At 37.5% G+C, this 18,391-nt stretch overlaps 1 protein-coding gene across 1 annotated transcript in view; it reads right to left on the bottom strand.

The window, feature by feature from the left end:
- Positions 1 to 18,391, bottom strand: part of MOSPD2 (motile sperm domain containing 2) — a 59,158-nt gene that overhangs the window by 19,627 nt on the left and 21,140 nt on the right. The window contains exons 7-9 of the mRNA XM_029240448.1: positions 15,905 to 15,943; positions 10,535 to 10,659; positions 1,017 to 1,193 (exon numbers count right to left, since the gene is read on the bottom strand). Coding sequence (XP_029096281.1) covers positions 1,017 to 1,193; positions 10,535 to 10,659; positions 15,905 to 15,943 — 341 coding nt within the window. The remainder of the gene's footprint in view (positions 1 to 1,016; positions 1,194 to 10,534; positions 10,660 to 15,904; positions 15,944 to 18,391) is intronic.

The following is an 18,391-nucleotide window of genomic DNA, read 5'->3' as shown; positions in this document are numbered from 1 at the left end:
GCTCAATAACAAAAAAACAAACAACCCAATCCAAAAATGGGCAGAAGACCTAAAGAGACATTTCTCCAAAGAAGATATACAGATTGCCAACAAACACATGAAAGAATGCTCAACATCATTAATCATTAGGGAAATGCAAATCAAAACTACAATGAGGTATCCCCTCACACCGGTCAGAATGGCCATCATCAAAAAATCTAGAAACAATAAATGCTGGAGAGGGTGTGGAGAAAAGGGAACACTCCTGCACTGCTGGTGGGAATGTGAATTGGTCCAGCCACTATGAAGAACAGTATGGAGGTTCCTTAAAAAACTAAAAATAGAACTACCATACGACCCAGCAATCCCACTACTGGGCATATAGCCTGAAAAAACAATTATTCAAAAAGAGTCATGTACCAAAATGTTTATTGCAGCTCTATTTACAATAGCCTGGAGATGGAAACAACCTAAGTGCCCATCATCAGATGAATGGATAACGAAGATGTGGCACATACATATAACGCAATATTACTCAGCCAGAAAAAAAATGAAATTGAGCTATTTGTAATGAGGTGGATAGACTTAGAGTCTGTCATACAGAGTGAAGTCAGTCAGAAAGAGAAAGACAAATACCGTATGCTAACACATATATATGGAATTTAAGGAAAAGAAATGTCATGAAGAACCTAGGGGTAAGACAGGAATAAAGACACAGACCTACTGGAGAACAGACTTGAGGGTATGGGGAGGGGGAAGGGTGAGCTGTGACAAAGCGAGAGAGAGGCATGGACATATATACACTACCAAACGTAAGGTAGATAGCTAGTGGGAAGCAGCCGCATAGCACAGGGAGATCAGCTCGGTGCTTTGTGACCACCTGGAGGGGTGGGATAGGGAGGGTGGGAGGGAGGGAGACGAGGGAAGAGATATGGGAACATATGTATATGTATAGCTGATTCACTTTGTTATAAAGCAGAAACTAACACACCATTGTAAAGCAATTATACTCCAATAAAGATGTTAAAAAAAATTACCTTTTTAACAAGAGCTGTTTGTTCTTCATTAGTAATTGTTTCCAAGGTTTCTTTGCCATCACTTTCTATATCTTCTTTACTTGAAGCTTCATCCTCACTGGCAATAGGCCCATTTTCACACAACGGTGTCTGGAAGTCATCATCTACAAGTGGTGGATAGCTATACTTGAAAGGATCCTGAGAGAAAAGAATTTTGCATCAGCTTGCTAAGAGGTGGGTGGAGAAATAATTCTCTTAGTAAAGTTAAAATCCATTCCTCTGGCCAAGAAAACAGAGCTAATTAGATAGTGAAATTTAAAACAAAGCAAGCAGTTTGAAACAGCAAAGGTAAAAGCAGTATGTGGTGTGGGACAACTGGCCAGCCATCTGTAAAAGAATGAAATTGGATCTTCAGCTCATTCTTTTTTAAAAAAACAAATTTACTTTTTATTTTTTTGGCTGTGTCGGGTCTTAGTTGTGGCATGTGGGATCTTTCGTTGCAGTGCACGGACTTCTCCCTAGTTGTGGCGTGTGGGTTTTCTCTCTCTAGCTGTTGTACGCGGGCTCCAGGGTGCACGGGCTCTGCAGTTGTGGTGCGCGGGCTCCAGAGTGCATGGGCTCTGTAATTTGCGGCATGTGGGCTCTCTCATCGAGGCACACGAGCTCAGTAGTTGTGGCGCGTGGGCTTAGGTGCCCCGCAGCACATGGGATCTTAGTCGCCCGACCAGGGATCGAACCCGTGTCCCCTGCATTGGAAGGTGGATTCTTTACCACTGGACCACCGGGGAAGTCCCTAGCTCATTCTTTATACCAAAAAGAATTTCAGATGAATAAAAGCTTTAAATGTATATGTATATTTTTTAAGAAACGACATAAGCTCCAGAACAACACATACGAGGATTAAAAAAAAACAACAAAAACCCCAAAACACAAAACCTAAGTAAGGGAAGGCCTTTTCTAAGTAAAACATGAAACCTAGAAGGCATAAAAATATGGACAAAAAATGAGCACGCCAAAATGAAACGTTTGTGATTGAGGGCCGAGACAAGCTGGCAGAGTAGAAGGACATGAGCTCACCTCCTCTCATGAAAACACCAAAATCACAACTAACTGCTAAACAAACATTGACAAAAAAACACTGGAACCTACCAAAAAAGATATTCTACATCCAAAAACAAGAAGCCATAACGAGACGATAGGAGGGGTGCAATCACGATAAAATTAAATTCCATACCTGCTGGGTGGGCTACCCACAAACTGGAAAATAATTAGATAGCAGAGGTTCTCCCACAGGAGTGAAAGTCCCGAGCCCCACATCAGGCTGCCCAGCCTGAGGGTCTGGCATCAGGAGGAGCCCCCAAAAGCATCTGGCTTTGAAGGCCAACAGGGTTTGATCACAGGAATTCCACAGGACTGGGGGAAACAAGAAACTCCACTCTTGGAGGACGCACATAAGGTCTGATGAGCACCAGGACCCACAGGTAAAAGCAGTGACCTCATAGGAGCTGGAGTGCCAATACTCATATCAGACAAAATAGACTTTAAACTAAAGACTGTTACAAGAGACAAAGAAGGACACTACCTAATGATCAAGGGATCAATCAAAGAAGATATAACAATTGTAAATATATATGCACCCAACTTAGGAGCACCTCAATACATAAGGCCAGACCTACCTGCTAGTACTGGAGGGTATCCTTATGAGGTGGGGGGCAGCTGTGGCTCACTGTGGGGACAAAGACACTACTGGTGGTAGTTCTGGGGAGTGCTCATTGGCGTGAGCTCTCCTGGAGGCTGACATTTTCTCACCAAGACCTGGCCCCACCCAACACCCTGCAGGGTCCAGTGCTGGGATGCCTCAGGCCTAACAACCAACACAGTGGGAACACAGCCCCACCCATCAGCAGACATTCTGCCTAAAGTCTTCCTGAGCCCACATCTGCTCACCAGAGGGACAAGACCCAGCTCCGTATAACAATGGGCAGGAACCAGTACCTCCCAACAAGAAATCTGCACAAGCCTCTTAAATAAATGGTTTTTTTTTTTTTTTGGCCGCACCGTGTGGCTTGAAGGATCTTAGTTTCCCCAATCAGGGATGGAATGTGCACCCTCAGCAGTGAAAGCATGGACTCCTAACCACCGGACCGCCAGGGAATTCCCTGCAAAAGCCTCTTAGACTGGCCTCATCCACCAGGGGGCAGACAGCAGAAGCAAGAAGAACTACAACCCTGTAGGCTGTGGAACAGAAATCACAATCACAGCATGTTAGACAAAATGAGACCAGCAGAGGATTATGTCCCAGATGAAGGAACAAGATAAAAACCCCAGAAAAACAACTACATGAAGTGGAGATAGGCAATCTACCCGAAAAAGAATGCAGAGTAATGACAGTAAAGTTGATCCAAGATCTCGGAAAAATAATGGAAGCACAGACCAAGAAGACACAAGAAATGTTTAATAAAGAGCTAGAATACCTAAAGAAAAAACAAACACAGATGAACAATATGGTGACTGAAATGAAAAATACACTAGAAGGAATGAGGAGCAGAATAAATGAGGCACAAGAACAGATGAAGTGGAAGACAGAATGGTGGAAATCACTGCCACGAAACAGAATAGAGAAAAAAGAACAAAAAGAAATGAGGACAGTCTACGAGACCTCTGTGACAACATTAAATGCACCAACATTCACATTAAAGGGGTGCCAAAAGGACGAAAAAGGACCTGAGAAAATGTTTGAAGAAATAATAGCTGAAAACTTCCCTAACATGGGAAAGGAAATAGTCACCCATGTCCAGGAAGTGCCGAGAGTTCCATGCAGGATAAACCCAAGGAGGAACACCCCGAGACACATATTAATGAAGCTGACAAAAATTAAACACAAAGACAAAATATTAAAAGCAATGAATAACATACAAGGGAACTCCCAGAAGGTTATCAGCTAATTTTTCAGCAGAAACTCTGCAGACCAGAAGGGAGTGGCACGATATATTTAAAGAGATGAAAGGGAAAAACCTACAACCAAGATTACTCTATCCAGCAAGGATCTCATTCAGATTCAATGGAGAAATCAAAAGCATTACAGACAAGCAAAAGCTAATAGAATTCTGCACCAGCAGACCAGCTTTGCAACAAATGCTAAAGGAACTTCTCTAGATGGGGGAAAAAAAGGCCACAACTAGAAACAAGAAAATTATGAATGGAAAAGCTCACTGGTAAAGGCAAACTAACAGTAAAGGTAGGAAATAATCCACACACAAATATGCTATCAAAACCATCAATCATGAGAAGAGGGAAGTACAAATGCAGGATATTGGAAATGCATTTGAAATTAAAAGACCAGCAACTTAAAACAATCTTATTCGTATATAGACTGCTATATCAAAACATGGTAACTGCAAACCAAAAATCTGCAATAGACATACATGAAGGAAAAAGGAATCCAAACACAACACTAAAGTAAGTCACCATATCACAAGAGAACAAAAGAGGAAGGGGAGAAAAAAGACATACAAAAACAAATGGAAAAAACAATTAACAAAATGGCATTAAGAAGGGAATTCCCTGACGGTCGAGTGCATAGGACTTGGTGCTTTCACTGTCATGGCCTGGGTTCAATCTCTGGTTGGGGAACTAAGATCCTGCAAGTCATGCAGCATGGCCAAAAAAATAAAATAAAAAATGGCAATAAGAACGTACATACAGATAATTACTTTAAATGTAAATGGATTAAATGCTCAAACCAAAAGACATAGACTGGCTGAATGGATACAAACCCATATATATGCTGTCTACAAGAGACCCACTTCAAATCTAGGGACATACAGACTGAAAGTGAGGGGACTGAAAAAGGTATTCCATGCAAATGGAAATCAAAAGAAAGCTGGAGTGCCAATACTCATATCAGACAAAATAGACTTTAAAGACTGTTACAAGAGACAAAGAAGGACACTACATAATGATCAAGGGATCAATCAAAGAAGATATAACAATTGTAAATATATATGCACCCAACTTAGGAGCACCTCAACACATAAGGCAAATGTAACAGATATAAAAGGGGAAATTGACAGTAACACAATAATCATGGGGGACTTTTAACACTTCACATCAATGGACAGATCATCCAGACAGAAAATCAATAAGGAAACACAGGCCTTAAATGACACATTAGACCAGATAGACTTAACTGATATTTATAGAGCATTCCATCCAAAAGCAGCAGATTACACATTCTTCTCAAGTACACGGGAAACACTCTCCAGGATTGATCACATGCTGGACCACAAAGTGAGCCTTGGTAAATTTAAGAAAACTGAAATCATATCAACAATCTTCTCCAACCACAATGCTATGAGACAGACATCAACTACAAGAAAAAAACCGTAAAAAACACAAACACATGGAAGTTAAACAATATGCTAATAAACAACCAATGGATCACTGAATTAATCAATGAGGAAATCAGAAAATACCTAGAGACAATGACAATGAAAACACAAAGATCCAAAACCTATGGGAAGTGGCAAAGCAATTCTAAGAGGGAAGTTTACAGCAATACAATCTCACCTTAATGAAACAAGAAAAATCTCAAAGGAACAACCTAACCTTACCCCTAAAGCAACTAGAAAGAGAAGAACAAACAAAACCCAAAGCTAACAGAAGGAAACAAATCATAAAGATCAGAGCAGAAATAAATGAAATAGAGATGAAGACAACAACAGAAAAGATCAATGAAACTAAAAGATGGTTCTTTGAGAAAATAAACAAAATTGATAAACCTTTAGCCAGACTCATCAAGAAAAAAAAGGGAGAGGGCTCAGATCAATAAAATTAGAAATGAAAAAGGAGAAATTACAACAAACACCACAGAAATACAAAGGATCACAAGAGACTATTACAAGCAACTATATGCCAATAAAATGGACAACCTAGAAGAAATGGACAAATTCTTAGAAATGTACAATCTCCAAAGAATGAACCAGGAAGAAATAGAAAATATAAACAGACCAATCACAAGTACTGAAATGGAAACTGTGATTTAAAAATTCCCAAGAAACAAAACTCCAGGACCAGATGGCTTCATAGGTGAATTCTATAAAACATTTAGAGAAGAGTTAACATCTATCCTTCTGAAACTATTCCAAAATACTGCACAGTAAAAAACACTCCCAAACTCATTCTATGAGGCCCCCATCACCCTGGCACCAAAACCAGACAAAGATATCAAAAAAAGAAAATTACAGGCCGGTATCACTGATGAACATTGATGTAAAAATCCTCAACAAAATACTAGCAAACTGAATCCAACAATACATTAAAAGGATCATATACCAAGATCAAGTAGGATTTATCCAAAGGGATGCAAGGATTTTTAATATCCACAAATCAATAAGTGTGATACACCAAATTGACAAACCGAAGAATAAAAACCATATGATCACCTCAATAGATGCAGAATAAGCTTTTGACAAAATTCAACACCCATTTATGATAAAAAAAAACTCTCCAGAAGGTGGGCATAGAGGGAACATACCTCAACATAATAAAAGGCATTTATGACAAACCTACAGCTAACATCATACTCAATGGTGAAAAGCTGAAAGCATTACCTCTAAGATCGGGAACAAGACAAGCGTGTGCACTCTCACCACTTTTATACAACACTGCTGTGTATAGGACTTCCAAAACTATCAGAGAAGATAAAAGGAATCCAAAATGGAAAAGAAGTAAAACTGTCAACTGTTTGCAGATGAAATGATAACATACATAGAAAATCCTAAAGATGCTACCAGAAAACTTACTAGAGCTCATCCATGAATTCAGTAAAGGTGCAGGATACAAAATTAATACACAGAAATCTCTTGTATCCCAATACACTAACAATGAAAGATCAGAAAGAGAAATTAAGGAAACAATCCCATTTACCATTACATCAAAAAGAATAAAATACCTAGGAATAAACCTACGTAAGGAAGCAAAAGACCTGTACTCTGAAAACTATAAGGCGCTGATAAAAGAAACTGAAGATGACACAAACAGATGGAAAGATATACCATGTTCTTGGACTGGAAGAATCAATACTGTCAAAATGACCACACTACCCAAGGCAATCTACAGATTCAATGCAATTCGTATCAAATTACCAATGGCATTTTCCACAGAAGTAGAACAAAAAATTTAAAAATTTGTATGGATACACAAAAGACCCCAAATATCCAAAGCAATCTGGAGACTATACTACAAAGCTACAGTAATCAAAACACTATGGTACTAGCACAAAAACAGAAATATAGATCAACGCAACAGGATAGGAAGTCCAGAAATAAACACACCAACCTACGGTCAACTAAACTAGGACAAAGGAGGCAAGACAGTCTCTTGAGTAAATGGTGCTGGGAAAACTGGACAGCTACATGTAAAAGAACGAAATTAGAACACTCTCTAACACCATACAAAAAAGTAAACTCAAAATGGATCAAAGACCTAAATGTAAGACCAGATACCATAAAACTCTTAGAAGAAAACATAGGCAGAACACTCTCTGACATAAATTGCAGCGATATCTTTTTTGTTCCACCACCTAGAGTAATAAAAATGAAAATAAAGAAATAGGACCTGATTACACTTACAAGCTTTTGCACAACAAAGGAAACCAAAAACAAAAAGACAACCCACAGATTGGGAGAAAATATTTGTAAACAAAGCGACCAACAAGGGATTAAGGTCCAAAATATACAAACAGCTCATGCAGTTAAAAACAAACAAACAAACAAAATAACCCAATCAAAGAATGGGCAGAAGATCTAAACAGACATTTCTCTAAAGAAGATATACAGATGGCCAAGAAGTACATTAAAAGATGCTCAACATAACTAATTATTAGAGAAATGCAAATCAAAACTACAATGAGGTATCAGCTCACACTGGTCAGAATGGCCATCATTAAAAAAAAAAATCTACAAATCATAAATGCTGGAGAGGATGTGGAGAAAAGGGAACCCTCCTGCACTGTTGGTGGGAATGAAAGTTGGTACAACCATTATGGAGAATAGTATGGAGGTTCCTTAAAAAACTAAAAATAGAACTACCATATGATCCAGCAATCCCACTTCCTGGGCATATATCCAGAGAAAACCATAATTTGAAAAGATACATGTACCCCAACGTTCACTGCAGCACTATTTGCAATAGCCAAGACATGGAAGCAACCTAAATGCCCAAGAGAGGAATGGATAAAGAAGATGTGCTACATATATATAAAGGAATATTACTCAGCCATAAAAGGAAAGAATTAATGCCATTTGTAGCAACATGGATGGACTTATCGAGATGATCATACTAAGTGAAGTCAGACAGGGAAAGACAAGAATCACATGATGTCACTTATATGTGGAATCTAATAAAAAATGATACAAATGAACTTATTTACAAAACAGAAACAGACTCACAGATCTCGAAATCAAACTTACGGTTACCAAAGGGGAAACATGGGGGTAGTGATAAATTACGAGATTGGGATTAACATATACACACTACTATATATAAAACAGATAAGTAACAAGGACCTACTGTATAGCACAGGGAACTCTACTCAACACTCTGTAATATATGGGAAAAGAATCTGAAAAAGAATGGATATATATGTATATATATGTATAACTGATTCACTTGGCTGTACACCTGAAACTTACACAACATTTTAAAGCAACTATACTCCAATAAAAGTTAAAAAAAACAGAAATAATTGGATGTTTAAGGGGGAAAAAAGAAACATATTTTCAGCCATCTTTAATGACCATCATTCAGTAATAATAGAGGCTTTTCATTTGCTTTTTCAGATGTCTGGGAATCAAGATACTCGTAACCAGTTTAAGGTCCAATTTGGCTGAAGAAATTACTGTGCATGTCTGTATAGGAAAAATTCAATTTTCTGTTACCCCCACCCCACCCAGTTTCTCTTGCAGTGAGTTGAAGTGTGTTGGGAGTTCTGTGGAGGATTATGTTGAGTTCTGATAGTCTGGAAACAGAATCTTAGACCTAAGGATAATATATATTTGTTATCCTTTAAAATAAATCTGAGTCTCAGATCATAAGTGTTGTCTAAGGACTTTGTACTATTTCTTCTTTTCCTTTTTAAAATCATCTTCAGCTGGTTGCCAAAAGCCGCTGAGAACTTTCTGTATAACACATCATCCTCGTGGAGAGTAAGAGTAAATTGTGGGGCTTCCCTGGTGGCGCAGTGCTTGAGAGTCTGCCTGCCGATGCAGGGGACGCGGGTTCGTGCCCCGGTCCAGGAGGATCCCACGTGCCGCGGAGCGGCTGGGCCCGTGAGCCATGGCCGCTGAGCCTGCGCGTCTGGAGCCTGTGCTCCGCGGCGGGAGGGGCCACAGCAGTGAGAGGCCCACGTACCGCAAAAAAAAAAAAAAAAAAAAGAGTAAATTGTGGTTCAGATATTTTATTCAGTCGCTAAGAGATGATCTTTGATAGGTTCCAGATGTATTGTACAAATAAAATATGTACTATGAAAATAAAAGATAGCTCCCCCCCCAAAAGTATTGGTTCAACTTTTTTAAAATGAAAGAAAACAAAGAAAAGCACACACGAAAACTTATCATTTTGCTAGTTCTTTGGTTCTAGTTGAATACAATTTTGCCAGTACAAAGTAGATTGTAAAAATCAAATAATTGAAATATTAATCAAATTAACCCAAAGCATACCAAATCCATAGGTTTCAGTTTATTTAAAAAAGTCATTATCCAAATATGTTTCATTGTTATGGAGTATTAAAAATTTAACATATATCTACTTACTCCTGGTCTCTTACTTCTAAGTAGTAAGATCATTTCCAAAAAATGGAAATGACAGTATATATTAAAAACTGTTCGACAGTAAACAACTGGAAGCAAACTAAAGAGACATCAAAAGGAAATTAAATAACTTATGGTTATTCCTTAAAAAATTTATGGTTCATCTCTAGACACTGGAATACTATGCAGCCATAAACAAGAGTAAGACAGCTTATCACATATTAATTTAGAATGATCTGTAAGACGTGAAGAAAAAAGCAGGATACACAATAGTGTATAAATACACTACTTTTTTAAAACAGATGGGAGGGAGAAAGAATTATATATATACTATAGCTGCTTATATATGTGTTGCATATTTACTATGGTTGCTTATATAGGTAACAAAGATCCCTGGGAATAAAAATAAGAAATGAAACTAGGGAGGGGAACAGTGTGGTTGGCATAGCAGTCCAAAGACTTTTTACTGAACACTAGTTTCTGAATACTTTTACTCCATAGGTTTCAGTTTAGAACCATGTAAAGACATGACCTATTCACAAATAAACATTTAACAACTTGAAAACTTAAATAAAAAGTGTCTGTAACACTGCTTGCTATTTTAGGATATCTATGATTTTTCTTAGGATGGTAAGATATTGCTTTTCCTTTTTCCTTGAGGAAAGAATACAGCCTCACGTGCCATAACCCAGTCTTATTTTAGAAACAGGTTTCAAGTACTGTACTTACAGTTCCGCCCATGTGAAGAGGCAGGTATTCTACACTGACATAGTCTTGGACGTCATTTTTACTTGTAAACTTCAACAAACTCACTGCTTCTGGACCAAGCCAGGATTTCACAATTTTGAAAGCAGCTGAAGAAAAAACAGTCACTTCATTAAATTCCTTTCATTCTCTTTCTCGATTTACTTACTGTATGTGCTAACCCACGTCCTCTGAAATTAGTTCAGGCTAAAATCTGTTAATATGTATTTTTCCATGGCACAGTACTTAATTCACATTCTCTAATCTCTGTAGGCATCTACATTTTGACTGTCCCTTGTAGGTTTCAAATGTTCCAGGAAGATTCAGGAAGATTAAATTATCCTGATGTTCACTAATAAACCTATCAGGGTTTTGGCCTCTGTACAAATCCATCAATGATCCCAACTACTAAGATTTCCAGACAATGAATCAAACAGCATTGTGATTCACTAATATGTACAATAGTATGAGAAGAGTCGTTTGCCTTATGCCTCTCTGATAAACCCCCAATCTGAAAAACCTTCTCAAATGAGAAGTCAGGAAGAGAAAAAAGCGGGCTTCCTCATTATGCGTGAGCCAGACCCAGACTTTCCATCCTAAGCCTGAACTTCTGTGCCTTTCCCCCAAGCCCTGCAGCTTAGAACTGTGACGATCTTATAGAATCTGCAAGAATAAACCGTTATCAAACACAGCTGTTTAGTAATTACAATTTTGTTCTGTCATGCCATTCTGATTTACTTAAACTTTTAAACCTCGTTTCCATCATGACTTTCTAAGCACATTTTAAAGGAATTAAAAGAGAAATCCAGCATTAAATTTTCAGAAGTGTCAACGAAAAAAAATCAGGAAATAAAACCGCATGATAAAGATTAAACAGTGGTTCAGAAAATTGCATTTTTACTTTGGCTAACTGTGCTTAACATTTTTTTACATAACATTTACATTTTCATTAATTTCAGTTTAAAAAGTCTGAGTTGACATGTTTGAAGCTATGCTACTTGAATTAACTGAAGTGCAAAATCTGACTTTTTATAACAGCTTTATGGAGATAAAACTTACATATCATAAAATTCACCCTTTTAAAGTATAGACATCAATGTTTTTTATTTAGTATATTCAGAGAGTTGTGTAACCCATCACCACTACCTAATTTTAGAACACTGTCATCACACCGAAAAGAAATCTGCCCCCACTGGCAACCTCTCCTTATCCTCCCTTCTCCCATTCCCTGGCAACCACAAATCTAGTTTCTGTCTTTATGGATTTGCTCATTTTGTATAAATGGAATCATGCAACATGTGTTTTTTTTCATACTGGCTTTGTTCACTCAGCATGTTGAGGTTCATCTATGATGTAGCATGTATCAGTATTTAATTCCTTTTTATGGCTGAATAACTTTCCAGTTTATGGATATGTAACATTTGTTTATCCATTTATCAACTGATGAACTTTGGATTGTTTCCACTTTTCACTATTATGAATAATGCTACCAAGAACATTTGTGTACAACTCTTTGTGTAGACATGTTTTCAATTCTCTTGGGGATATACCTAGGAGTGGAATTGCTGGGTCACATGGTAATTCTATGTTTAATGTTTTCAGGAACTGCCAAACTGTTTTTCCACAGTGGCTGCACCACTTAACATGCTCACCAGCAATGTATGAGGGCTCCAATTTCTCCACATCATTATCAACACTTGTTACTTTAGTCTTCTTGATTACAGCCATCCTAGTAGGTATGAAGTAGTATCTCATTTGGTTTTTACTTGCATTTCTCTAATGACTAATGATGTTGAGCATCTTTTATGTATTTATTGCCCATTTGCATATCTTCTTTGGAAAAATGTCTATTAAAATCTTTCACCCATTTTAATTTGGCCATTTGTCGTTTTACTGTTGCATTATAAAAGTTATTTATGTATTCTAGACCTAAGTCCCTCATCAGATGTCTTATGTGTAAATATTTTCTTCCGAGAGCTGTCTTTTTACCTTCTTGATGGTGTCCCTTGAGGTACACAAGTTTTCAATTTTAATGAAGTACAATGTATCTATTCTTCTGTTGCTTGTGCTTTCTTGGTGTCATACCTAAGAAACCACTGCCTACTCCACAGTCATATAGATTTACTCCTATGTTTTTTCCTAAGAGTTTTATAATTTTAACTCTGACCCATTTTGAGTTAATTTTTGTATATGACGGAAGGTAGAGGTCCAACTTCATTCTTTTGAATGTGGATATTCGGTTGTCCCGGTACCATTTATTAAAAAGACTAATCTTTCTCCACCTAATTGTCTGCGCACCATTGTTAACAAATCAATTAATCATAAATGTTACAGTTTATTTCTGGACTTTCAATTCTGTTTTACTGATCTATGTGTCTATTCTGATGTCCACACCACAACATCTTAATTATTATAGCTTTGTAGTGAGTTTTCAAACCAAGAGGTACAGGACCTCCCTGGTGGTCCAGTCGTTAAGAACCTATCTTGCAATACGAGGGACGCTGGTTCAACCCCTGGTTAGGGAACTAAGATCCCACATGCTGTGGGGCGACTAATCCCACACATCACAACTAGAGACCCCGTATGCCGCAACTACAAAGCCCATGTGCTCTGGAGCCGGTGCGCCACAACGAGAGAGAAGCCTGTGCGCTGCAACAAAGAGCCAGCACACTGCAATGAGAACAAAAGATCCTGTGTGCCTCAACTAAGACCCAATCCAGCCAAAAAAAAAAAAAAAATCAAGAGGTGTGAGTCCTTCCATTTCACTGTTCTTTTTCAAGATTATTTTTACTACTCTGGGTCTCTTGCATTTCCATATGAATTTAAGGACAAACTTGTCAATTTCTGTTAAAAAAAAAAAAAGTGGGGGAGGCAGCTGGGATTTTGACAGGGACTGCATTGAATCTTAGCAATATTAGGTCTTCTAATCTATTAACAAGAGATGAGTATTTACTTAGGTCTTGCATTTCCTTCGATGGTGTTTTGTAGTTTTCAGCATGAGTCTTCAACTTCTTTTATTATTTCTAAGTATTTTGTTCTCTGTGATGCTATTATAAATGGAATTGTTTAATTTCATTTTTGTATTATTGATTGCCAGTGTACAGAAATACAACTGGTTTTGTGTATTGACTTTGTATCCTGCCACCTTGCTGAACTCATTTATTAGTTCTAATAGGCTTTTGTGTGTGTGTTTTCCTTAAAATTTTCCATATAGAAGATGTCACCTGCATAGATAGATAGTATGACTTCTTCTTTTCTAATCTGGATGCTTTTTATTTCTTTTTCTTGCCAAAGTGCCCTGGCAATGTAAGTGGTAAGAGCTGACAACCTTATCTTGTTCCTGATCTTAGGGGGGGAAATATTCATTCTTTTATTGCTAAGTATGATGTTAGCCGTGGGTTTTCATAGATGTTGGTTTTACATAGATGCCCTTTATCGGGGTGAGGAAATTCTCTTCTGTGAAAAATTAACTTTACCCAAAGAAAGGTCTGGCCTTTACCCTCAGCTTCTGGAGGTAACCTTCATGCCTGTTGGAGTGTCTTTGTTTGCCTAGGGACCCCGAGTCACACTGGAACAATACAATTTAGGGTGGGGGCTTTGGGTCACACAGTATCTGTAGACCTCTGGAGAGACTGGAGACTGAGATGAACCATGTGATAAACTGGTCAGGCCTAGGAAACGGAGCCCCAATAAAAACTCTGAACACTGAGGTTTGGGTGAGCTTCCCTGTTTGAAAATACTTCATGAGCACTGTCACATACTGATGACGGGAAAGTAACACACTCCACATTTGGTACTTCCCTGGATTCTACCATATGTTTTTTTTTTACCCTTGGCTGATTTTAATCTGAATTGTTTCCTGGTAATAAACCATAACTTTGAGTACAATAGCTTGCAGTGAGTTCTGTGAATGATTCCAGTAAACCTGAGGGTAGTTTTGGAAACCCCTTGAACTTACAATTAGTGTCATAAGTGAGGGTAGTCTTGTGTGAACTACTGTGATCCAACTAACTTGGCAGTTGTCCCAACTCTTTGAACCTTCTATTCCTAGTTTCTTGGGTGCTTTTATCAGGAGAGTGTAGTGGATTTTGTCAAATACTTTTTGTGTCTATTAAGATGATCATGCGGTTTTTTTCTTTAGTCTATTAATATGTTGGGTAACTGGTTGATTTTCATATGTTGAACCAACTTTGTATTTCTGAGATAAATCCCACTTGATCATAGTATATAATCCTTTTTATATGCTGCTAGATTCAGTTTGTTACTTTATTGAGGGCTGGTCCATTTATATTCATAAGGGATATTAGTCTGATATTAGTTTTCTTTTTCTGTGATGTTTATTATTAGGGATATACTTGCCTCATAAAATGAGTTGGGAAGTGTTTTCTATTTTTTGGAAGAGTTTGAGAAGAATTGGTGTTGATTCTTCTTTATATGTTTAGTAGAATTTACTAGTGAAGCCATTTGGGGTCTTAGCTTTTCTTTGTGAGAAGTTTTTTGATTACTAATTCAATTTCTCTTGTTATACTTCTATTCAGAATCTTGAGTCCATTTCGATAGTTTGTGTCTCTCTAGGAACTTGCCCATTTCATCTAGGTTATCTAATTTCTTGGCACACAACTGTTCACAGTATTCCCTTATAATCCTTTACATTTCTTTAAGGTCAGTAGTAATGTCTCTTCCTTCATTCCTGATTTTAATAATTTGAGTCTTTTTTTCTTCATCAGTTTAGCTAAAGTTTTGTCAATTTTGTTGAACTTTTCAAAGAACCAAGTTTTGATTTCATTGGTTTTCTCTACTGCTTTCTATGTAACAACTGATTGGCAGACATGAATGAAAATGCACATTCTGAAAATAACATTAAATTTACAGCCACATCCGAGTTGGTAAAGAATGTTTTTCAATGGTTTAAATTTTTTTTTTTTTTTGCCCAAAATATATACCATGACTGTCCTAAGGATTATGTGACTATAGAGAATTGGACTAAATTTTAGATTCATCCCATTTTCTTCCTCAACACCTGAAGCCCATGAGAGAACCTAGCCAAGGTCTGCATTCTGTGACATATCCCATCTGTAGATGACAAACAGGTCTTCTGGCTATAGTTTTACCTGAATGACTGAACATTTTAAAACTGTTTTTAGACAAGACTAATGCGTATCCCCAGAGCCTGGGGGTACAACGCTGGCCCAGTTTGCTTAGGAACAGCCTTTGCGTGTTCTAGCTGCAGCCTCTTAAAATTACACACCAAACACAATAACATTCTTTTTTCAACAACCATAGAAATACGGCTAAATTGGCAAAGAAAAAAAAATCAGACGTTTTATGTTAGGAAAGTATAAGTAATATACTCACCGTTCATTATCCAAGGCATATCAAAGATCACCATTTTTGCTGAAAGATAAAAAAAATTCATTGTCTGTGACTTAGTACCACAATAGTAGTCACTTATACCTGGCCTAAAAAAAACTAGTGATCTAAATATATCTAAAAACTGAGATGGATGACTCAGTTTTAATTCCATAAAGTGTGAGTGGTGCTAGAACTAAACTGACTTCTCACAATGGTGAGGGGCTCACCTAGGAGGATGGCTTGTGTGAAATGAATAATGTACTATCACTGCCCTTTGGCAAATAGAGTGTTCTTTTATTCATTTATTGCTTTTGTTGTTTGCAGAAAGGTACCAAACAAAATAGTAAGTGGGTAAGTGGAAACTCTGGATGTGGCATGTCATATTAGTGCTAAAGTCCACTGAGCTTTAAAATGATTTCAATGTCTAATTTATGGCTTCAATTCTAGTTTTCTAGATATTATATTGTTAAACCCACTCTGACAGTTGCCCCATTTTAATAAATCATTATGTTTTAAGAAACAAAAATGATTTCAACTTTTCTTAATATTATGAGCCTCAGGAAACCAATAATTCCAAAGTATACAGAAATTTTATTTGTATACTTAGATGAAGATATTAAGCAGCCCTATTAACAATTGTGAGAAAGAATCAGAACCCACAGAAGGGATTTTTGATAACAAATTCATTCTTCTATTCCAGATGAATCAAAACATAATTTCATTCTTCCCTGAACAGAGAACTTCCTAGAATGATTATATTAATGTAGGACAAATAATGCACATGTAAGGAACAAGGTAGTTGCAAAGAGGTACCCTGGTGCTCAATACCTCAGTCTTCATCTGAGATATGCCTAAAAAGATTTTGACTCAAGATTTTAAGAATATTATATTTCATGACAAATTCTGAAACATGATCAACTTAAGATTCTATAAAATTCAATGTCTGTGGGCTTCCCTGGTGGCGCAGTGGTTGGGAGTCTGCCTGCCGATGCAGGGGACACGAGTTCGTGCCCTGGTCCGGGAGGATCCCCACATGCCACGGAGCGGCTGGGCCCGTGGGCCATGGCCGCTGAGCCTGCGCATCCGGAGCCTGTGCTCCGCAACGGGAGAGGCCACAACAGTGAGAGGCCCGTGTACCGCAAAAAAAAAAAAAAAAAATTCAATGTCTGCAAAACATTATGTAGCTAGAATATATTATCTCTAGTTATTTGGAATGACAGTGTTCAGTTCATCTTGATATACACCCATGAATTTATTAATAGTTTTCTCAAAAGAATCTTAGATGTGTTTTATAAAGTAATAGTAATATTTATGTTCTTTATAAATAGCTCTTCACAAACCCCTTTGGATATTTCAATAAACAAGTGGATATTTTATTTTCATTTTGTACATGAAAGAAAAAATCTAATAATCCAGGGCAGTGATTCCCTACTGACCAATGACTGGCACCACTCAGCAAGTCTCAATGAATCAGGGTATATGCCAGATCCAGGAAGAATTCAGAAGGAACAGCAGATCCTACAGGTTCCCCAAACTAGACATTCTTTTTACCTAAAAATGTTCATCAACACTCTCTCTGAAGACACGAGAGCACAGGGCTAGGAGTGGCAATGATCCTCGATATCCACCATGCTTTCTGTCTGTTTCTCACATCACGTTAACACTAATGTGAAAGCACGTCAAAATAAAATGACTTAGGCATTTCATGCTGTAGTGTCACCTGAGTCACAAGTCCCCAAAGACGCTAATTGTGGTATTTGCCAGGGGTGTGCCCAGGCAGACCTGTGAGTTTCCATTTCTGATGTCCCTGTTGCCTCTCTTCTGTCTCTTCACTTTCAACCCACTGGGGTTTTTAAAAATATTTGACTGCTTATGTGGAATGGCATCTTGATTTCCCTAGGGAGAAGCCATCATGTAAATCTATTAAGTCAAAAATGAATATATAATATTTAGGAGTTTTTCATTCAGGTAATTAATAGAAGAGTCACAATTAAAAACAAACTCCAAATGCCACCAGATTCAAATGTCGTGCACACTAGTCAAGTGCTTTCTTAATGACAATTTAAAAAAAGCAACTAGAAACACAATGTACTTTATGTATGAGTGTTGCTTATCACACAGTATAGTTTACTTACCAATACTGCTCATCTGTTTCTTGCATGTAAGAAGTTCCAAATAATATTTAAAATTTCTCAGTTGAAAAATTAGTAAAAATGGGATAATCTTGGAAATAAATGTATGCTTTTACATCTCTATGTGTATGTGTGTGTGTGTGTGTGTGTGTGTGTGTGTGTGTGTGTGTGTGAGATAGGATGGCATGTACACAGATTATAACTTGAACTCTTAAAACTAACTGTAAAGGACAATGATTGTTTATGAAAAATTTCTCCTGTACCTACTAGGATTATGTACTTCAACTTCTAGAACATATTTAAGCTCTTCACCAGAAAACAATGTCTCAGGTATTAAAGTCTAAAATAATACAAAGCT

This window comes from Monodon monoceros, unplaced genomic scaffold, assembly GCF_005190385.1.
Source record: "Monodon monoceros isolate NGI ecotype Baffin Bay Population unplaced genomic scaffold, NGI_Narwhal_1 Super_Scaffold_22, whole genome shotgun sequence".
Lineage (NCBI taxonomy): Eukaryota > Metazoa > Chordata > Mammalia > Artiodactyla > Monodontidae > Monodon > Monodon monoceros.
Note: the sequence above shows the minus strand (reverse complement) of the source record. Positions and strands in the feature narration are given on the sequence as shown.